Source organism: Gobius niger, assembly GCF_951799975.1.
Source record: "Gobius niger genome assembly, chromosome: 9".
Lineage (NCBI taxonomy): Eukaryota > Metazoa > Chordata > Actinopteri > Gobiiformes > Gobiidae > Gobius > Gobius niger.
In genome coordinates, this window is record NC_136860.1 from 33284381 (window position 1) to 33307109 (window position 22729).

Genomic DNA, 22729 nt, shown 5'->3' on the forward strand with positions numbered 1-22729 from the left:
ACGCACAGCTTGGGTTCCGGATCCCAACTCCTGGAGAGAGGCTGGACTCTCCATTTTTCTGGAGTTGCCCGCGGGGAGAGGCGGCGGGCTGGGGTGGGTTTGCTCATATCCCCCCGGCTCAGCCGTCACGTGTTGGAGTTCACCCCGGTGAACGAGAGGGTCGCGTCCCTACGCCTTCGGGTTGGGGACAGGTCTCTCACCGTTGTCTCGGCCTACGGGCCCAACATCGGTGCAGAGTACCCGGCCTTCTTGGAGTCCCTGGGAGGGGTAATAGATAGTGCTCCGACTGGGGACTCCATTGTTCTGCTGGGGGACTTCAACGCCCACTTGGGTAACGACAGTGAGACCTGGGAGGGAGTGATTGGGAATAACGGCCTCCCCGATCTGAACCCGAGTGGTGTTCTGTTATTGGACTTCTGTGCTGGTCGCAGTTTGTCCATAACGAACACCATGTTCGAGCACAAGGGTGTCCATGAGTGCACGTGGCACCAGGACACCCTAGGCAGGAGGTCGATGATCGACTTTGTAGTTGTGTCGTCTGATCTCCGGCCGCGTGTCTCGGACACTCGGGTGAAGAGAGGGGCTGAGCTGTCAACTGATCACCACCTGGTGGTGAGCTGGATCCGCTGGCAGGGGAGGAAGCCGGTCAGACCTGGCAGGCCCAAGCGTGTTGTGAGGGTCTGTTGGGAACGTCTGGTGGATCCCTCTGTCAGTGGGGTCTTCAACTCCCACCTCCGGAAGAGCTTCACCCAGATTCCGAGGGAGGCGGGGGACATGGAGTCCGAGTGGACTCTGTTCTCCTCCTCCATTGTCAATGCGGCTGCTCGCAGTTGTGGCCGTAAGGTCTCTGGTGCCTGTCGCGGCGGCAATCCCCGAAGTTTTTTTATGGACAGAATTTTTAGGCGCAGCCAGGGGCTGGAGGGCGTCCGGTTTGGGAGCCTCAGGATCTCATCTCTGCTGTTTGCGGATGATGTTGTTCTTTTGGCTTCAACAGGGCAGGACCTTCAGCACGCACTGGGGCGGTTTGCAGCCGAGTGTGTAGCGGCCGGGATGAGGATCAGCACCTCCAAATCTGAAGCCATGGTTCTCCACCGGAAAAAGGTGGCTTCCCCTCTACAGGTCGGTGGGGAGTCCTTACCTCAAGTGGAGGAGTTCAAGTGGTGAAGAGGGAGCTGAGTCGGGGGGCAAAGCTCTCGATTTACCGATCGATCTACGTTCCCACCCTCACCTATGGTCATGAGATTTGGGTAATGACCGAAAGGACAAGATCCCGAATACAAGCGGCCGAAATGAGTATCCTTCGCAGGGTGGCTGGGCGCACCCTTCGAGAGGTGGCTCGGGCATCTGTTTCGGATGCCTCCTGGTCGCCTCCCGCAGGAGGTGTTCCAGGCATGTCCTAGTGGGACAAGGCCTCGTGGAAGACCCAGGACACGGTGGTGGGACTATGTCTCCGAGCTGGCCTGGTGTCGCCTCGGGGTCAGAACAGCTGGAGGAGGTGTGTGGATCGGGAAGTTTGGGCATCTCTGCTGAGACTGCTGCTCCCGCGACCCGGCCCCGGATGAAGCGGAAGAAAATGGATGGATGGATGGATGGGTTTCTCTGACATAAAAACAGATCTGCAGAATCAGGCTCAATCAGAAAACCTCGAGCTGCGACACTTTGACAGTAAAGTCTTGTAAACGTCCGTCTCGGAGTAAAAGCCCCGTGAAACGAGCCTTATCTGCCGTTTCCTGGGATTCGCTTCACTTTTAATCCTGACAACGTGTTTGCTGTAGATTTGTGGCTTTGACTTTTCAGTTTTGAGTCAGACTTTGAGAAATCCTAAGCAATTTTAACCCAAAGCATCATCTATGCGGCTCGTATCGCTCTCCTGGTGTCTCTATAGAGCTTATTAACTCCTACAGACCAGACGGAGAAGCACAGTGGCAGGAAATGCTGAAACCCGACAGAGCTCTTGTGTCAAATCATTACAAAATACTGTCTCAGTCTTGATTTATGTGTTTAATGTTTTTGAAAGTGACTTGGTAAATAAAGGGCGTTACTGATTTCATCCACCAGAGGGAGCCAGAGCGCCATAAATAAACTACTTCTTTGACATCGGCCTGTCCCAAGCACCCACATGTAAATACTTAGTCAAATAACAGTAATGTTGTTGGCAATGAAGAAATACAAATATATAAAACCAGATCTTCAGGCACTCTGATAAATAAATACTTGGTCCAAATGGTGAAAAATACAACAGAGAACTACCCCCCTCATGTGTGTTTGTGAACAACTGCATTGATCTAATTGTCTTCCTTTTCTTTAGGGTTTTGAAGACCCGAAGGACAAGTGAGTCTCATTTTTATTCTTTTTACTTTGACACTGTCTCTCAGTAACTCACACACTGGAGCCTTAAACCACTCCTGACACGGATAAAACGCCTTCACTCAGGGAGCTTTTAAACCAGTCAGTCTGCAAAAGAACATTTTATTTCTTTGCTCCTGAACTGAAACTCGATGTTGCTGATGCTGTTTCGATTGTAATTAGTCACTTCTTAATGTCTTTGAAGCACGAATAGATGAACAGATGTTGGATAAGCATTGTTAAGCATCACTGTATCCTAAAAAGAGGAAGTTAGGGCTTGTTTCCTGTAAGAAATCAAATGGATTGTTGAGCCATATGTTTTTCTAAAATGGAATAGTTTAAATGTGAGGCACACTACATTTACTGTAGGTTTTTTGAGCTCATGTTATATCTTGTACTGTTTGTTTGCAGACACTTCATCTTCAGAAACACTCAGGAGAACCTAAACCCGGAGGACGAAGTGGACGAGTTTCTGGGTCGAGCCATCGACGCCCGGAGCATCGACCGACTCAGATCTGAACACGTTAAAAAGTTCCTCCTGACCTTCAGAGAGCCAGACCTCGAGAAGAAGGTGAGCGCTCATTTTAAAATCATTGCACTTCACTGCATGACACCACCAGGATTTAACTGCTCTGATCTGACCTAAAGTACGGGTTTCTGTGTTATTATAAAAGCCTTTATGTGACCGTTTGCAGCTCAGAGTAGCACATAATTGACCATGAAAGACCAGTTTTCAAAGCAAAGGGGAGGAGATCGGTCTGAGCAGAAACTAAAGGAAAATGTTTCAGATGGAAGAGGAGGACACGCCTTTCCTTGGGCCTTTCCTCTCAAAGTGAAAATAGTTTTGGACGAGCACTTTTGCTTCAATGCCTTAGTCTTGTCCAGTGTTGTTGTGATACGGGACAATTGTTGACATGGTAAAGACTGACAGCTCAAAATGCCAATCTGATAGCAAACATTGGCACGTTTCTTTTCTAAATCAGTCCTTGTTTGTCTCCCTCTGTCTCTCAGTAAATGCTAAATCCTAAAACACCTCCCTCTCTCTCTCTCAGTACTCCAAACAGGTGGACTCCAGGTTCGGGGCGTACGTGGCCTGCGCCTCCCTCGTCTTTCTCTTCATCTGCTTCATCCAGATCGTCATTGTACCACAGTAAGTCCGTCTGAACTACTACTTTGTTGGTGATATCGTCTGATCGTGATACATATAAACCATGGCAGCGATACCGAATGTCCCCCTGACGCTGAGAAACGTTTGGCTCGACTTAAAACCATCCATTTACTTCCCATCACTTCCCCATTATCTGCATAAACATAGACTTTACCATCAAGGGCCTTTGAGTTTAGATCACATTTTCATCTGAAATGGACTAAAGTAGGTGTAAAAACATGCACATCTGCTGTTTATCGCCCTGTCCCTCCCTCCTCTTCCCTCTCTCTCTCTTTGACAGTGAGTTGTGCATATTTAAACTAATGCTTTGCCTCTCACAGCTCCAGTTTGATGGTGGGCTTCTTCGCCTCCTGCCTCATTATTCTGACAGCTGTGATGTTCCTGTCCACCATCTACTGCTGCTACGGGGTGAGGCCTTAAAAACTGTACCACAATCACCTCACAGGGAAGGTGTTTTGAGTTTATCTTCCTTTGCACCTGAAATGAGTTCATCACAGCTTTGGATAAACTGCAATACATATTTTTCTTTCAATATTCTTCTTTTACTTCCAGCTCTTCCCGCTCCCGCTCCAAACCGTGTCCAGGAGAATCGTCCAGTCCAGACTCAAAAGCACTTTAGTGGGAGTCTTCACCATCATCCTGGTGTTTCTCTCTGCTTTCATCAACATCGTAAGTGCTAAGTCTGGCCCCCTCACTTCCCTCAACTTCATAATTACCGTGATTATCTGGAACTTAACCTCTTAACTCCCATCTGAACGTGTTTTCTCTAGCAAAAAAAGACAAAAATCCACCAAAAAAAAGGCAAAAATCCACAAAAAAAGGCAAAAATCCACAAAAAAAGGCAAAAATCCAGCCAAAAAAATGGCAAAAATCCAGCAAAAAATGGCAAAAAAAAATCCACAAAAAAAAGGCAAAAATCCACAAAAAAAGGCAAAAATCCAGCAAAAAAAATGGCAAAAATCCAGCAAAAAATGGCAAAAATCCAGCAAAAAAAAGGCAAAAGTCCAGCAAAAAAATGGCAAAAATCCAGCAAAAAAATTACAAAAGAGCAGCAAAAAAAAGGCAAAAGTCCAGCAAAAAAAAGGCAAAAGTCCAGCAAAAAAAATGGCAAAAATCCAGCAAAAAAATGGCAAAAATCCAGGAAAAATGACAAAAATACAGCTAAAAAGTGACAAACGAGCAGCAAAAAATGTTACAAAAAAGTGACAATAATCCAACAAAAAAGTAACAAAAAAAGTAACAAAAGTGACATAAAAAAGTGACAAAAACACATAAGGGAAATAAAAAGTGAGGACAATGGCAAAGAGGAGAGAATGCATTTGGTTTTGGCGGGTGGTCAGAGGTTGATTTAGTCTTAATCCTGACTCTCTCGGTCTCTCTCCTCAGTTCACCTGCAGTAGTCACGACCTGCGCGAGTGCATCGTGTCGGAGTTGAACGTTTCTCGTGACAGTGTGAATCCGTGTCACACTCACCTCCTGAACCTCAGCCTGAGCTCTGAGCAGAGCCCCTGTGCGCAGCAGGACAGTCCGGTCTGCAGCTTCCCAGAGGTAACGCTCACTATATTTATACTTTAGGAGACCAGGGGGCTGTAGATACCGCTCATTCATCAACACACACTGTGGATGCAACACTTTCAAGCCAGTTCTAATAAGAAGATACATATTGTTCCTGTTGAAGTGTCTCTCCTTAACCATTGTATTGTCTTGATCTCTTTGGTTTTGATTTAAATACAAGAAATTGGTTTAGAAATTATCTCACAGATCGAACCCAGGCGGTTGTTGCTGAAGGCTACCAGTCTGAATTTTTATGTCTTAAGAAAGGTGTGCCTCAAGGGTCAGTTTTAGGACCACTTTTATTTACAATGTATATTAACTCTATTGGTGATAACCTAAAACAAAGCTCCATTCATTTATATGCAGATGACTGTACTCTATGTCGCCCTCTGCTGCACCAGCAATTCAAAATATACAACATGACTTCAATTTGGTTCAACAAAATTTTACTGACTTGAAAATGTTGATGAACTCCTCGAAAACTAAATGCATGTTGTTCTCTAGAAAACAGTCGGTTCTGTCACAGAACGTGTCAGTCTCTGCTTTAGACGGTTCCATTATTGAGAAAGTGCCATATTATAAATATCTTGGCATCTGGATCGATGAGAGGCTCTCGTTTAGTAAACATGTCCAGGAGCAAACGAACAAACTTAAAGCAAACTGTCTTTTTTCTACAGAAACAAAAACTGTATCCCTCCTAACAAGAGGCAACTGTTAATCCAGGCTACGTTACTTTCAATTCTGGATTACGGTGATGTCATATATATGCATTCCACTGCATCTGTGATGAAGCCTCTGAATGCAGTTTTCCATTCAGCCATTAGATTCATCACTGGAGATGGTTATAGGACCCACCACTGTGATCTTTATGCTAAAGTGGGTTGGCAATCTCTAGAAGCAAGGAGGGAGCAGCACTGTCAGCTGTTTATTTATAAAGCTCTTCTTAGTGTCCTTCCTGATTATTTGTTTAATCTTATAAATGTCCGGTCAGATGCTGACCAGCTGAGGTCTCAGGACATTTTGACTTGAGTCTCACCGTGTAAAGACAGAATGGGGAAAGAAGGCCTTTTGCTACTTCGCACCAAATGTCTGGAATGAGGCACAGAAAACCTTTTATGTGGATAATCTCATGACCTTCCATCAGTTTAAATCCCTTGTAAAGGAGTTTCCTCCATGTGACTGCTCTTGTTTTTAAGTTTTACACATTTTCTTAGTATTGTGATATAGTCTAATCGTTCCACTGTTGTCTTATTGTTAACTGTTATTTACCTTGTATGTTTTAACAGGTCTGAGACATTGAGTCTCAAGAGACCACCTGTATAAATAAAGAATAATAATAATAACCTCTGTCGTCTTTCTCCTCTTTCTTTGCAGTACTTCACGTTGTGCGTCCTCCTCAGCCTCCTGGCCTGCTCCGTCTTCCTGCAGGTGTCCAGTATTGGGAAGCTGTGTCTGATGCTGGTCATTGAGCTGCTGTACGTCCTGGTGCTGGAGGTGCCCACGGTCGGTCTGTTCGACAACCAGGACCTGCTCATCACGGCCAACGCTCTCAACGCCACGTAAGTCACTTCTCACTTTAGATTTGTTTTGTTTTTTTTCACAGCAACATAACAGGCTCAAGGGGAGTCTCCTCTTCAGCCACATGAGCATCATTAACCGTCATCATTACCAGAGCAGTGGCACAAATGAGCCGTTCTGATGTACAGGCAACAGATGCTAAAGCCAATGAGCTAACGTTAGGCAGTAAATCTCTCCACGTTCCCTCCTCTCACCTTTATATTTCTGTGTTTGCAGTTGTGCGGTGGATCTGAAGGTCCCGCTGAAGATCATGACTCCAGTGGTGCTCACCGTGTTTGTCCTGGCCCTGTATCTTCACGCTCAGCAGGTGGAGTCCACGGCCAGACTCGACTTTCTGTGGAAACTGCAGGTCGGTTTATGAGAAACACTTTGTAGCTTAATATACTCAGTTAATTGTATATGATCCAATTGGTCGACTCGAATTATAAATGTCCTGTTTATCACCTATCAATGTATCAGACTCCATCAGAGCATGTGGTTGTTTTTATATATATGTTGTTTTATTAAGCCTTAATTATTATACCAGCAACTTACTACAACCTTTACTTTTAAGGTCTGAGCCTTTATTTTGAAATCCATGTCAAAGTAAAACAATTTATGGATATTGCTCTTCAAAAGCTTCTACAATTTTCAATGTAGTGACACTAAATTTACACCAGTTACCGATTATCATACGAGAAACTTACTACAACCTTTACTTTTAAGGTCTGGACCTTTATTTTGAAATTTATATCAACAAATATGTTTGTATAAATTCAAAATATGGCAATGTATGTATAATCTTCAATACCTTCTACATTTTTTACTGTAGTGGCACCAAATTTACACTAGTTACCAATTATCATACTAGCAACTTTTGACTTAACTTCACCTTTATTTGGAAATATATGTCAAAAAATGAAAATTTGTGGATATTACTCTTTATTAGCTTCTACAATTATGACTGTATTTGCACTAAAGAGGCACCAGTTATTAAAATAAATAAAAAATGCTCAAGAAAATGAAAATAATGTAATTGTGACACCAACACCAACCAACTATTGTTTATTACTTTTCGACGGCTGCATTAATTTTCAATATTTCGGGTTATTTTATTAGATTTGAACCAAACGTCCAAATTAATTAACTCCATGACAAGGTTTTGTGATTGTTCTAAATGTTTATGTGACAAAATAAATGTATATCATCAATAAAGATGACTTTGAAGAAGAATCAGGAAAGAATTCACAAAATAATTCACATGCAAAAAGAAAAGAAGCGGACCCAAGACAGAACCTTGTGGTAAACTTTGCAGAATACATAAAAACTCTTATTGGACGCTCACCATTGTGACCTGGACTTGTTTTCAGGCCACAGAGGAGAAGGAGGAGATGGAGGAGCTTCAGGCCTATAACCGGCGGCTCCTGCACAACATTTTACCCAAAGACGTGGCGGCGCACTTCCTCCAGAGAGAGCGGCGGAATGACGAGCTGTATTACCAGTCCTGTGAATGCGTCGCGGTCATGTTCGCCTCCATCAGTAACTTCTCCGAGTTCTACGTGGAGCTGGAGGCCAACAACGAGGGAGTGGAGTGTCTCAGGCTGCTCAACGAGATCATCGCGGACTTTGACGAGGTTGGAACGCACTTATTATACTTATTATGAAATCGATTAGATGTTTGGAGAATGAGACGGAGATATGGGCTTCTTCTGTTCACGTTTTGAAGGTGGAGCATCGTCACATCCTGGAAACAATCTCAAATGGCAGTTTGCATTCATAACTAAAGTAAAATGATTGAACTCTTCCTCGCCCTCTGCAGATCATCAGTGAGGAGCAGTTCCGTCAGCTGGAGAAGATAAAGACCATCGGCTCCACGTACATGGCGGCGTCCGGTCTGAACGACTCCACGTACGATAAAACCGGCCGCTCTCACATCAGAGCCCTCGCCGACTACGCCATGAGACTGATGGACCAGATGAAGTACATCAACGAGCACTCCTTCAACAACTTCAAGATGAAAATAGGTACAGTTTAAGGCGGGGGAAGTATATGGACACAGGAAGGATCAACGTATAGAGAACGAGCGCCGTCTCTTGGTTTTCAAACCAATTCTAACCAAGACTCAGTAGTTCAACAACACAGGGCAAACAAAGGACCAACCCGGGACTAATACTGGATCAAACCAATGCTAAACTTTCATGTAATATTCAAGCCATCTCTTAAACCAATCCGGATTTGACGTCTAAACTCTGAACAAGAACAAACCAAACCTGTGTACGTTTAATCGACAAGAAGATTTGTCAAAATTTTTCTTCAAAGTAATATTTTTGCAGACTAAAATTGAACTAAAACTAAAGTAAAAGTGGTTAATGAGACTAGAACTATGACTAAACTCTGCTGACTAATGAAAACTAAGTAAAAATGAACAGAAGAGAAGAGAATAAAATAGTCAGTGACACAATCTGAAGGAACAGGTCTGTGCTTTGTTCCTCTGGGAGATTCTCCGTCAACACAATCTCATTATGTTTGAATACAATAATATAAATGTAAGGTTGAATGAATACAATTTTAGATTTAGTCGACTAAATTCTTATGAACTTTTCATCGACTAAAAACAATGATTTAACTGAATCTTGACTATAAGTCATTAACTTTTTGTCAAAAGACTAAAACTAAAGCTGAATAACCTTGTCAATATTAACTGCTTACCAGATCCAGACAAGGGTTAAACCACAGCAAAAAACAGATTATAGGCCCTATATTTTCAAAAGATTTTCTTTTCTAGAACAAATAATGAACATATTTGTCTTCATAGGGATGAGTTTATTGGCACATTTTATTTTTCAGGGTCATTGTCACAGAAATGCTCAAAAACTTGCCTGAGAGTTCATGAAATTAAATCAAATGTTTTGTAATTGAATGGACAGTGTCCACTAAGATAAGATAAGATAATCCTTTATTGATCTCACAATGGAGAAATCCACTTGTTACACACTACTAGAAAACAATCCGGTATAGAGCCTTTAAAGCCAGTTTTTAACAAGTCGTGAATAATAATGAAATGGGACAAAACCAGTTCTGAATCAGCATGACTTTGATTGAACCATGTAGTAAGTATTTATACTACGTTTGATTTGTGGTTTCTTCTCCTCGCAGGCCTGAACATCGGTCCGGTCGTGGCGGGAGTGATCGGAGCCAGGAAACCTCAGTACGACATTTGGGGGAACACGGTGAATGTGGCGAGTCGAATGGACAGCACTGGGGTCCCGGAGAGGATACAGGTGACTGACCTGAAGATGGACATTGAAACATTTACACTTTATTGCATTAAGTTTGATCAAAACCTTTAACACTCTTCAACACTCAAAGTGGCTTTTCATGGCATTATCAAAGCTTCGTGGTGGGATCATTTTGTACTGTTTTGGTTGTGTCACTGCACAGAGAACACATGGATTAGCTCTATTGACAGAACTATAAAACACACATGATAAATCACTGTGGGACTAATCAGCGCAGACCGGGTTAAATGCACGTTCTTCTGTATCGGCTTATTTGCTTCCTTACATTTGGCCGCAGCCTCCCTCTGCACTTCACACATGGGCGGCTGTTCTGGATAATATAGGGCTCCATCAACGTGATGAAAAAGGCTAATTACATGCGCTCGTATTAGTCTCCCTCTATCAGCTGTGGAGTCATTACAGGGCCGGTAACTCAGAGACCGAGACCGAGAGCTTTGATTTAGGCCTAGATGTCATTTTCGGCTGCAAAGGCATAGAAGAAACACAAGGAAATGGTGACATAAAAAGAGTTATTTATAACAGTGGGGCTGGATAATGGTTAGTGGCACAAAGAAGTCATTGATCGTGTGTTTTTTGTCCCAAACTAAGATGCTTTTTTAACCTCTTACCACCCGCCTTAACCAAATGCATTCTGTCCTCTTTGGCCATTATATAGGCCTGTGTAACACCTCATTTGAAAGCTAAGACCCACAAAACTGATCTTTTTCCTTGTGTTGTTGCTGTGTTGTTTCACCTTTTGTATGTTTTTTTTTTCATTTTTTTTTTCATTTTTGTCACATTTTTGTAAAATTTTTGTCACTTTTTGGTTGAATTTTTGTCATTTTTTGTTGAATCTTTGTTGAATTTTTGTTGAATTTTTCTCACATTTCTGTCACATTTTTGTCACATTTTTGTCACTCTTTGGTTGAGTTTTTGTCACATTTTTGTCAGATCTTTGTTGAATTCTGGTCACATTTTTGTTGCGTTTACATCCTTGTTTTCCTCTCATTTTTTGTGGCTGTTTTGGTGATTTTTTTGTCATTTTTTTGTTGAGTTTTTATTGAATTTTTGTCACTTTTTTGTTGAATTTTTGTCATATTTTTGTAAAATTTTTGTCACATTTTTGTTGAATTTTTGTCATGTTTTTGTAGAATTTTTGTAGAATTTTTGTTGTAATTTTTGTCACATTTTTGTTGAATTTTTGTCATATTTTTGTCACATTTTTGTCACATTTTTGTTGAATTTTTGTCACATTTTTGTTGAATTTTTGTCATATTTTTGTCACATTTTTGTCACATCTTTGTTGAATTTTTGTTGAATTTTTGCCATATTTTTGTTGAATTTTTGTCACATTTTTGTTGAATTTTTGTCACATTTTTCTTGCGTTTACATCCTTGTTTTCTTCTCATTTTTCGTGGCTGTTTTGGTGATTTCTTCCCAAGAAGCTTTTTGATCCGGGTAAAGCCAAACTATAGAAAATGGGATCCGTTTAGGTGGGAGTTAAGAGGTTAAAGGCAAGTAACTAAAGGAAAAAAAACCTCAAACTGCTTTTTTCTTGAACTCCATTTCCTTCTCCGTGTCTCCAGGTCACCACAGATCTCTACCAAGTGCTGAACTCTTATAACTACACACTGGAGTACAGAGGAATCGTCACCGTCAAAGGAAAAGGCGACATGATGACGTACTTCCTCACCGCGGGACCCCCCAACAGCTAACCCTCGCTCACGGACCCTCGCTCGCTCCAGCTTCTGTGGATCTTTTAACACCGTCGGACCTTTCGTAAAACACACGGCGAACTCTGAACTTTTCCTGCTGCGGGTGTTTCCAAAATGGCCGCCGCGTGTTGGATGTAACTTTTCCCCTCCTGAAGCGAAACGTGGGGAAAGGATGAGCTGCTCCTAATGTCGAGACCAAAGATTTCAGGACGAATCGTGGACAGAAGAGACGGCATGTTCCTTTTTTTTTGAAGCTCTTATTTTGAAAGGCTGCACATGTTTACTTCCTGTTTCGCCAGCAGCACTAAAAAGGATGTCAGGAGAGCTTTTATACACCTGTTTTTTTTGTTTTGTTTTTGTTTTTGTATTTGACTGGCACCGAGCGGCTCGTGCAAATATTTTGAAATGAGTCTATATTTTGTACATTAATATATGAGAGAGCTAACTTTAAACACCAGAGCGTATTCTTCAGATGTACATAGTCTTTTTGCCGGGGGAGGTTTTTTCCGAGCTTTTTTGAATCGAGTCTGATCACGTGGGGTCAGTGCTGCGTTCGTGTGGTCCCAGGAAAGTAGGAAATGACAGAGAAGCGACGTCCAAAGCTGAATTGAAAGACTATTTGTCGTATTTCCAATGAGGTTTAAAGGGTTTAGTCCATTTCATGCTCCATCCATAGAGCCATAGGTTCCATAATGTCTCACAATGAGAGAGTTTAGGCTCTGGACGTGTCCCTTTGTCGACCTATTGACTTTTTTTTCCCTCTATCTTTCCTTTTTTCCTCCATAAACAAAGAGGTGATGCATATCAGTAACATCAGGCACATTTCTAAAACAGTCGGATAAACCAGGTACAGGTAAACCACAGGGAAAAGCTCTTTCCTTTAAGCTCTTCACCCCCGCCTTAAACGGGGCCATTTTCTCCAGTTCGCCTATAGGCCAGGGTAACGTCTCATCACATCAGAATCAACTTTTTTGTTGCTCTTTTTGTCACTTTATTGTTGAGTTTTCATCCTCGTCGCTATTTTAATGATTTCTTTTTCAAGAACTGGAGATAATGAGCTCAGTTCAGGTGGAGGTTAAGAGGTTAAAGTGGACATGTCCTGCATATGGAGCTTAAAGATAGACTTAAAAACATTATTTTAGGTGCTTCACCTTTTATATTGTACGTTTTATCATTTGAAAATATGTCTTTGTAAGGAGTAAATGGTAACAATGAAATGCAGGTGAAAGAGCTGGTGAAAATCCTGACTGGGGCGCCTCCTGCTGGCAGCTATAGGAATCACTCTCTGAGAAAATGACCTCCAGGTTGGATACGGCGTGTGAGCAGCTCCAGCAGTGCGTGATAAACACACGTCACAGCATCAGTTTTCTGGCCTCTATAAAATGTAGCCACACTTTTGAACGGCTCTTTGACACAAACAGATCTCAGAGATTCGATTCCCACTAAAGAGCCATAAATCATCCCCCAGTTTTAACCCATAGTGAGGACTCGATTTGTGAACTTTGAATTAACCCCCACCTAAACCCAGCACATTTTCTCCAGTTCAGCTTTACCCAAATCTAGAAGCTTCTCGACTGGAGAGTTCACAGCCTATAGGCTAAAGTGTAACGCCCCATTTGAAAGCTAAGACCTACAAAACTGATCTAAACTTGTTGTCGATCGTTTATGCCACATTTTTGTTGCATTTTTGTGGCTTTTTTCATTGTTTTTTAGCCACTTATTCCTCATGTTTTTGTTGCTTTTCCGGCCTGTTTTAGTCACATTTTCGCTTTATTGCAGCGATTTGTCCCTTTTTTGTTGTGAGTTCATTGCCTTTTCTCTACATTTTGCCACTTTTTCATCACAGGTTTACAGCCTTTAGGCCAGCGCCTCATTTAAAAGCAAAGAACTTTAGTAGTTTCTGAAAATATAACGAAGAACGAGAAAACAACTTACAGGTGGTGGATGCAGGTAACTGGTTAAATCACCCAATGTTTGTTTATTTTCCCCATAAGAGGAGCTGATACTGTTAACCAAGGTCTAAACTCTGTCCAAACATCCCAGTTATTCACATATTTCTCAGCCTTTTTCAAGACGTTTAGAGCAAAGCAGAGGTTTCCCTTCACAGATAACAGCTGCTGTCACCATCGATAGGTCAGATTTAACCAGCTCCCTCCGTCATGGTTAAAATGATGCACAAATACAGTTTAACCCCTTAACTCCCACCTGAACCGAGCACATTATCACCAGCTTTACCCCAATCCAAAAGCTTCTGGAAAAAAGGTGTGAAAATAGCAACAAAACTGAGACGAAAACAAGGATGAAAATGTGAAAAAAAAGTGACAAAATTGACGAAAAAGTGACAAAAAATGTAAAAAAAAATGACAAAATTGGACAAAAAATTGACAAAAAAGTGAGAAAATTTTGACAAAAAAATTCGAATAATTTGACAAAAAAGTGAGAAAAAATTGACGAAAAATTGAGAAAAAATGGACGAAAAAATGACAAAAAATTGAAAAAAAAGTGATAAGAATTTGACAAAAAATGCGAAGAATTTGACGAAAAAGTGAAAAAAAATGGACAAAAAAATGGACAAAAAATTCGAAAGTGATGAAAAAAAATCTGATGATGTGAGGAAAAAGATCCTTAGTTTTGTAGGTCTTAGCTTTCAAATGAGGTGTCACACTGGCCGACAGGATTTGGGTAAAGCTGAACTGGAGAAAATGCTCTCGGTTCAGGCGGGAGTTAAGAGGTTAACATGGTTGTATCTCGGGAACGCACATTATCTGACGAGCACATGAACGCAGCACGACGGTCCCCTTGCCAGTTTTGCACTGCAGTGTCCATATACTCGTCCACAGCGCTCTCCTCTCCCACCTCCCGTCTCGTCCCCTCCTTTTCCTCCCCCATCTCGTCCTCCCTTCACTCCCCTCTCGCTCCTTCTCTCTCCGCTGACGCTCACACGATCAGATGGTACGACCCAGTGAATGTCCGTGTTCCTAGAGGCCTTTCTCGTCTCCTCTGATGGTGACGTGAGTCGGACGCTTGTCGTTTTTTCCGGTTTATCGCAGTATTAGAAAAGCTCGGCGAGGTGCGATGATCATAACGGTGGGAAATGTTGGGTTTTCAAACGGCCATGACACAAATGAAGGAAGTGTGTGTGTTGTTATGAGCCGTCCTCAAACATCAAGACGAGAGACGGACGACTTTTGGCTTTTATGGCACAAAATCTTGACTTTTTTAAAATGCCTGTAGAGACTAAGCTCGGGCTAAGAGGTTGTTCAGTGTCATTTCTTTACAAACAATCTCTGTAGTGTTTTGTGATTGGCTAAAACGAGGCCCTCTTGATCCAATCATCATCTCCTTCTCGAGAGACGTGTTTGAAGTCCAGACAGTTTAGATCCGACTCAGTAGATGAAACATGTTGAAAGTCAGGGGCGGACTGGGACTGAAAAACGGCCCTGGACTCTGACCAGCCTGGCCCAAATTAGCGTAAATGTGACACTTACCACCCGCCTTAACGGAGCGCATTTTCTCCAGTTCGGCTTTACCCAAATCTAAAAGCTTCTCGGCTGGAGAGCAACAATGTAACGCCTCGTTTGAAAGCTGAGACCTACAAGGTGATTGCAACTTTTTGTCAAGTCGCCGCATTTTTTGTCATAGTTTTGTTGGTTCTTGTTGTGTTTTTGTCACATTTTTGTTGATTTTTTGTCATTTTTTTGTTGAATTTTTGTCACATTTTTTTTTTATTTTTGTCACATTTTTTGTAATTTTTGTCACATTTTTCTTTTTTTTTCACTTTTTGTTGAATTTTTGTCACATTTTTGTTGAATTTTTGTCATTTTTTGTTGAATTTTTGTCACATTTTTTTTTTATTTTTGTCACATTTTTTGTAATTTTTGTCACATTTTTCTTTTTTTTTCACTTTTTGTTGAATTTTTGTCACATTTTTTAGTAATTTTTGTCACATTTTTTTTTTTGTCATTTTTTTGTTGAATTTTTGTCACTTTTTGTTGATTTTTTGTCATTTTTTTGTTGAATTTTTGTCATTTTTTGTTGAATTTTTGTCATTTTTTGTTGAATTTTTGTCACATTTTTTATTTATTTTTGTCACATTTTTTGTAATTTTTGTCACATTTTTCTTTTTTTTTCACTTTTTGTTGAATTTTTGTCACATTTTTTAGTAATTTTTGTCACATTTTTTTTTTTTTGTCATTTTTTGTTGAATTTTTGTCACTTTTTGTTGAGTTTTTGTCACATTTTTGTTGAATTTTTGTCATTTTTTGTTGAATTTTTGTCACATTTTTTTTTTATTTTTGTCACATTTTTTGTAATTTTTGTCACATTTTTCTTTTTTTTTCACTTTTTGTTGAATTTTTGTCACATTTTTTAGTAATTTTTGTCACATTTTTTTTTTGGTCATTTTTTTGTTGAATTTTTGTCAGTTTTTGTTGATTTTTTGTCATTTTTTTGTTGAATTTTTGTCACTTTTTGTTGAATTTTTGTCATTTTTGTGTTGAATTTTTGTCACTTTTTTGTTGAGTTTTTGTCATTTTTTTGTTGAATTTTTGTCATTTTTTGTTGAATTTTTGTCACATTTTTTTTTTATTTTTGTCACATTTTTGTTGATTTTTTGTCATTTTTTTGTTGAATTTTTGTCACTTTTTTGTTGAATTTTTGTCATTTTTTTGTTGAGTTTTTGTCATTTTTTTGTTGAATTTTTGTCATTTTTTGTTGAATTTTTGTCACATTTTTTTTTTATTTTTGTCACATTTTTTGTAATTTTTTTCACATTTTTCTTTTTTTTTCACTTTTTGTTTAATTTTTGTCACATTTTTTAGTAATTTTTGTCACATTTTTGTTGATTTTCATTTTTTTGTTGAATTTTTGTCACTTTTTGTTGAATTTTTGTCATTTTTTTGTTGAATTTTTGTCACTTTTTGTTGAATTTTTGTCATTTTTTTGTTGAATTTTTGTCACTTTTTTGTTGAATTTTTGTCACATTTTTGTTGATTTTTTGTCATTTTTTTGTTGAATTTTTGTCACTTTTTTGTTGAATTTTTGTCACATTTTTGTTACATTTTTTCTATCATTTCTTTCTTATGGTTCTGTCACGTTTTTGTGGCCTTTTCGTTGCTTTGTTGTCGTGTTTTTGTTGACTTTTCATCACATTTTTTGTCACTTTTTTTGATGCTTTTCCGGCACATTTTTGTTTAGTTTACACCCTCTTTTTTGTCGCTATTTTGATGCTTTTCTTTTTAGCTTTTAGATTTGGGTAAAGCTGGGTTAAGGCGGGACTGGTGGCCCTTCTGTGCTCTTCCAGAATGGACATATGGCCAGTCCGCCCCTGTTGAAAGTCAAGTGACGGATCACAAACTTGTAGAATCTAATCTGCACATTGTTCACTGTGGTCTCGTCTTGAAGTTCGAGGACAAATATTTCAACTCATTTCTCTTCTTTAAAATCTCGCTTCTCGCTTTTCAAAATCACGTATTTGCTTCTGTCGACTTTTGTTTCCGGTAAAGCTTTGTTCAAACACACTGAAACCGTCTCGTCCCGTACGGTCCGATGAAGTCGCTCACTTCTGCTGTTTACTGGGACGTCACTGTTTTTAACCCGAGACACAGGAAGAAAACGGTTACGTCTTTTTTTTTTTTTTTTTCAGCCGAGGAACCTCACGATGCTTCATTTTATTTTTTACAGTCAAATAAACAAACTGCTGAGATGTTTCACAAATACGTTCTTTTGACTCTTTGTCTCATTTGTTTCACTGAAACCGTGTCGTTTTAAGCTAAACCCCTTAACTCCCACCTGAACCGAGCACATTTTCTCCAGTTTGGCTTTACCCCCAGTCCAAAAGCTTCTGGAAAAAAGCTGTGAAAATAGCGACAAAACTGAGACGAAAACAATGAAGATGTGACTAAAAAAGTGAGAAAACGTTGACAAAAAAGCGATGTCACAAGAAATTGACAAAAAATGAAAAAAATGTAACAAAAATTGATTAAAAAAATGACAAAAAAATGACAAAAATGTGAAAAAAATGACAAAAAAATGACAAAAAAATTACAATAATGTGACAAAAAATTCACAAAAAATTCACAAAAAAATGACAAAAAATGACGAAAAAATGACAAAAATGTGACAAAAAATCACTAAAAAATCACTAAAAAATGACGAAAAAATAACAAAAATGTGACAAAAAATGATTTAAAAAAATGACAAAAAAATGACAAAAATGATTTAAAAAAATGACAAAAATGTGACAAAATATCCCAAAAAAATGACAAAAAATGACAAAAATGTGAGAAAAAATGGACAAAAAAGTGACAAAAAATGGATGAAAAAGTGGCAAAAACGTCACAAAAATGTCACAAGAAATTGAAAAAAAATGGCCGACAAAATGACAAAAATGTGACAAAAACATGACAAAAAATAATAAAAAATTGACAAAAAAATGACAAAAAAGTTACAAAAGTGAGTTGAATACCCAACAAAAACATTATGAAAAAAAATCTGATAACGTGAGGAAAAAGATCCCCTCGGTTCAGGCGGGAGTTAAGAGGTTAAATGAACTAAAACGTCTAAACAGAGGTGGTCAGTAATGAAGTGCTTTACTTGAGTAGTATTTTTGTTGAACTTACTACTTTTACTTCACAGTTGAAAAATAAACATAATACTTTCTACATTTCTTAAAAAGCTCCAAAGTAAAAAGTGCATTTTGCCATGTGTTTTGTTCATTTAAAAGCATTGAAATAAACACTCCAGAACAGTAGGTGGCGCTGTGCAGATGTTCAGTCCAATGACACTGACTCACAAGGAAGAAGGTGCAACAAATACGTGAACCAAATACGACTTATAGACTAAAATATTGTCTTTCTCTCAAGAACTGTTGTTAAATAAGCCAAAAAAAGCTGAAATTATGATAAAAACAACCCGATAAAGTGCTGTCGTTGTGTCCTTGGGCAAGACACTTCACCCTCCTTCCCTCCAGTGTCTGTGTACACTGGTGTTTGAATGAGAGTGAATGGGTGACTGGTTCTTTGCTGTAAATTTGCTTTGGGCTTAATGAAGGTAGAAAAGTGCTTTATAAGTTGAGACCATTTGCAATTTATAAACAAAGACTATTATTGTTTATAAAGTACAAACCACTAAATATATCGTCTCCTTCTAATGTTTCACATCTATGAACCCTGTAGTTCACACAGACACATTTGTTTTAGTTCAGCAGTTCATCTTTTAGGATTTTACCTCAAATTATTTACACCAAGAACTTTTGCCGTGAACTTTTACACTTGGGTTAACTTTACATGAATCATTCTGATATAAGTGGACAAACCATCTTTGACCTCCAAGAGCCACCAGGCTGAGATAAAGATCAAATCAGGAACAACCCGGGGCTATAAAGATTCCAAAACAGACCAACCTGGACTAAATTATATGTATATTAGAGCTGTTTAAACACGGAAAACACACCTAAATGCACCGACTAAATGCATCACTAAAGCATGTAAGAATCATCTTTAATTCTTGGTTCAAATGCTTTACTGAGTCTGTACCACTAGAGGGCAGCATGACTCAGCTCCTGTGGACAACATTTTGGGAAAGTGTCAAGTGAACATTTATTCAGCTCATGGTTTCATTACTTGAGCAAAAGTACAAATACTACTGGAAAAAAGATACTTCAGTGAAAGTAAAAGGTGCTTTGTTAAATTACTACTAAAAAAAGGACTGAAGTATTTGCTTGTAGAAAATACTTAAAAATTAGAACATAGAAATAAGTGGAAAGTACAAATGGGTTTAAATAAGTGTAATGACTAATACTATTGTGGCTTCAAAACTACAAAGATGGACCTTCTTTGTTATAAGACAGTGATGTTTTCAGAGTCATTTACTTTTCTGTAGTGAAGCCTTTAAAAACACACAGACAGTTTTATACTTTTTTACTTTGGAGACCTTATTTTTTTTTAAAAAGGCGTGGAATAAAGTGTCTTATATTTGTCTTGAAAACGTATGGAGTAAAAGTAAGTTCCTCTTTACTTCAGTAGTACTGTACTTAACTAAATGTATATAGTTACTGACCACTTTTGCATTTGACCCAACAATAACAGAGATATTAAAGTATGAATCAGAATAAACTTTCTATTTGAAATACTTCAAACAGGTCAATATGTCATGGCTTGTAATAAATGTTCTCATTTAGGTCAGAGGTTGTGGTCATAGGGGGATGGTGATGGTGAAAAGACTCTGGACACAGGTTGAAGGTTTACAGAAATAAAGGACATTTTCAAGTCAAATCAAAAACCTCTGATACATAAGAACAGCTTCTACAATAGTTTAAAGTCAGTCCTGCTCAGACCAGGGGGTGGAGCCTGTCTCCTCCCACTGCAGACTTAGGTTTCATGTTTGCAGAAGTGAAACTAACACAGTCATTCTCACCGAGTGCAGAGATGGCGCAGAGAGCACTCAGTGCAGACGCCTTAACCTGTCCAATCTGTTTGGAAACACTGAAGGATCCAGTGACTCTTCCCTGTGGACACAGCTACTGCATGGACTGTATTCAAACCAACTGGGACCAAGAGGTGAAGTACAGCTGTCCTCAATGCAGAGAGATATTCACTCCCAGGCCTGTCCTGGCCAAAAACACAATGTTTGCCAATCTAGTGGAGGAGCTGAAGACGACAGGGCTCATAGCGCCCCCTGCTGACCACTGCTATGCCGGTCCTGGAGATGTGAGCTGTGATGTGTGCACTGGGAGGAAGCTAAAGGCGGTCAGTTCCTGTCTGCAGTGTTTGGTCTCTTATTGTGGGACCCACCTCCAGCGTCATCGAAATGTTGCAGGACTACAGAGACACCAGCTGGTGGCGCCCTCTGACAAGCTCCAGGAAAACCTCTGCTCTGAGCACAATGAGCTGAAGAAGTTGTTCTGCCGCACAGACCAGCAGATCATCTGCCTTCTCTGCTCTATGGACCAGCACAAGGGTCATGACACAGTGTCCTCTGCAGCAGAGAGGGCTCACAGGCAGAAACAGCTGGAGGCCAAGAGGGCTCTGCTGCAACAAAACCTCCATCAAAAAGAGACGGAGCAGGAGAGGCTCCGACAGGAGGCCCAGGACATCAGCCGCTCTGCCCAGACAGCAGTGCAGCGCAGTGGGGACAGCTTCAGAGAGATGGCCCTTCTCCTGGAGAAGAGACGCTCTGAAGTGGAGCAGCAGATCCGCTCTGAGGAGCAGATCCAACTGAAACAAGTCCAAGAGCTTCAGGACCAACTGCAGCGGGACGTCACTGAGCTGAAGAGGAGCATCTCTGAGCTGGACACACTGTCCCTCACACCGGACCACAACCAGTTTCTCCTGCTCTGCCCCTCACTGTCCACAGACTCAGAGAAGACCGAGTCCAGGCTCCAGACCAGACCAAGGACAGACTTTGAGGATGTGACCAGAGCTGTGTCAGCGCTGAGGGACCAACTACAGCTCAGTCTGAGAGAGTTTAATGTGTTTGAGCCTGAGCCCCGCTCCAGAGAGGACTTCCTCAGGTATGCAAGTGACGTCACACTGGACCCAAACACAGCACACAAATATCTGTCTCTGTCTGATGGAAACAGAAGAGCAACATGTGTGTCTGGAGTGCAGAGTTATCCTGATCACCTGGACAGATTTGTTAATCATGTACAGGTCCTGAGTACAGAGGGTCTGACGGGCCGCTGTTACTGGGAGGTGGAGTGGAGTGGGAAGTACAAGGTTGAAATAGCAGTGTCATACAAGGATATAAAGAGACGTGGAACCGACTATGAATGTGGATTTGGAAACACTGATAAATCCTGGGCTTTACGTTGTCAGAAAAACAGTTACTCATTTTATTTTAATAATGTTGAGTCTAAGGTCTCGGGTCCAATTTCAGGCAGAATCGGGGTTTACCTGGACCACAGCGCAGGGGCTCTGTCCTTTTACAGTGTTAAGGACAAAACCATGAGCCTCCTCCACAGAGTCCAGACCACCTTCACTCAGCCACTGTTTGCTGGAGTGCGGTTTTGTCAATACGGAGACACTGTTAATTTCCTTAAACTCAAATAAGTGCATGTTTGTGGTTGTTTTGCTGAGGTCGGAAGGTAAAGGTTCTGTCTGATCTTGAGTCTTATTGAGTTTTATCACTGAGTTTGTGATTTGAAATATGTCGATTTATGCCAAACACATGTAGGTTAAAACCAAACTGTGTCAATATGAGACTTTACTTCAACTTTCATCAGAGGTGGTTAGTGGGAAAAGTTCTGATTGAAAATATTGACAGTGACTTTTTATGATGTTTCTTTTCATAATAAAGTTTTTCCTTTTGTATTTGGGTTCAGTAAACAATAAAGTGTTGATTTCTTTGCTCTTGCTACAGTAGATTCTCTGTTTGTTCTGCACATAATAAATAAAAAGCTTCATGATTTGTTCGGACGTGACTTTCTTTCACTTGTTCCTCGTCCTAATAAAACACACTCACACATTTCTGGTCTAAAAGGTGAATCCTGCTGCTGTTTTGTTGAATGAGACTCTTTCTCTCAGAGCTGGGTCTGGACTCTACACAGAAACACTGTAGTTAATGTTTATTTAAGCTGCAGCAGTGCATTGTGGGTGTTGTGTATCAGCTCATGCTCCACTGGTTTACACCTATAGTCCACAAACATCGGCCTCCAGAGAAATGAGCTCCTTTACCGGTTAAAGGTGAATCAGTGATAATCCGTTTCAGTCTTGGTTTGTTCTCTCCTGGTTTACACCGTTTGCTTTACTCTATATTCACTTAGTCTGAACTTGAGTGACTTAAATATATTGTACATTTTAGTTTTCTTTAGTCCAGGGCTTTAAACTGGAGTGACTTTATTGTGAATCCCCTGTGGCTCGTCTTTGTGTCCCTCCTCTGCACTCGCCTCATCCCGTGTTGTCGCTCAGTTTGTGACGTGTCGAGGTCAGATTAGCTCGACCAGACTTTCCTGTTTCTGTGGTTTCCCTGTAATTATCGAGACGTGATTTTAAAATTTTGGGACATCCCATGGACCAGTCCATGTGCAGGGGGGGATTGGTTTTGAGTTTTGTGTTTCTTTAACATTTGTTTGCTTCTTTTCAGTATTTTGTGTTTGAGTGGGGGCAAAGCCT

The 22729-nt window shown here is 40.3% G+C and overlaps 2 protein-coding genes across 3 annotated transcripts in view; both read left to right on the forward strand.

The window, feature by feature from the left end:
• Positions 1-12360, forward strand: part of LOC306968093 (adenylate cyclase type 5-like) — a 112673-nt gene extending 100313 nt beyond the window's left edge. Inside the window, exons 9-20 of the mRNA XM_079563380.1 lie at positions 2309-2331; positions 2758-2917; positions 3399-3496; positions 3835-3922; positions 4067-4183; positions 4901-5062; positions 6443-6627; positions 6863-6995; positions 7996-8259; positions 8445-8649; positions 9782-9906; positions 11490-12360. Of these exons, the coding sequence (XP_079419506.1) occupies positions 2309-2331; positions 2758-2917; positions 3399-3496; positions 3835-3922; positions 4067-4183; positions 4901-5062; positions 6443-6627; positions 6863-6995; positions 7996-8259; positions 8445-8649; positions 9782-9906; positions 11490-11618 (1689 nt within the window). The 3' untranslated portion in view covers positions 11619-12360. The remainder of the gene's footprint in view (positions 1-2308; positions 2332-2757; positions 2918-3398; positions 3497-3834; positions 3923-4066; positions 4184-4900; positions 5063-6442; positions 6628-6862; positions 6996-7995; positions 8260-8444; positions 8650-9781; positions 9907-11489) is intronic.
• Positions 12361-19914: 7554 nt separating this feature from the next.
• Positions 19915-21849, forward strand: LOC306968131 (tripartite motif-containing protein 16-like). Of its 2 annotated transcripts, none has more exons than XM_079563436.1 (2): positions 19915-21667; positions 21792-21849. In XM_079563436.1, the coding sequence occupies exon 1, from the start codon at positions 19997-19999 to the stop codon at positions 21665-21667; it is 1671 nt and encodes a 556-aa protein (XP_079419562.1). In that variant the 5' UTR covers positions 19915-19996; the 3' UTR covers positions 21792-21849. The 2 variants fall into 2 exon arrangements, with proteins under 2 accessions (XP_079419562.1, XP_079419563.1); XM_079563437.1 differs by lacking the exon at positions 21792-21849 and adding an exon at positions 21669-21760 and having other exon boundaries at positions 19916-21547.
• Positions 21850-22729: the final 880 nt, after the last annotated feature.

Excerpts from the sequence above, each read along its gene's own strand:
- LOC306968131 (XM_079563436.1), top strand. The coding sequence starts at position 19,997 with ATGTTTGCAGAAGTGAAACTAACACAGTCATTCTCACCGAGTGCAGAG.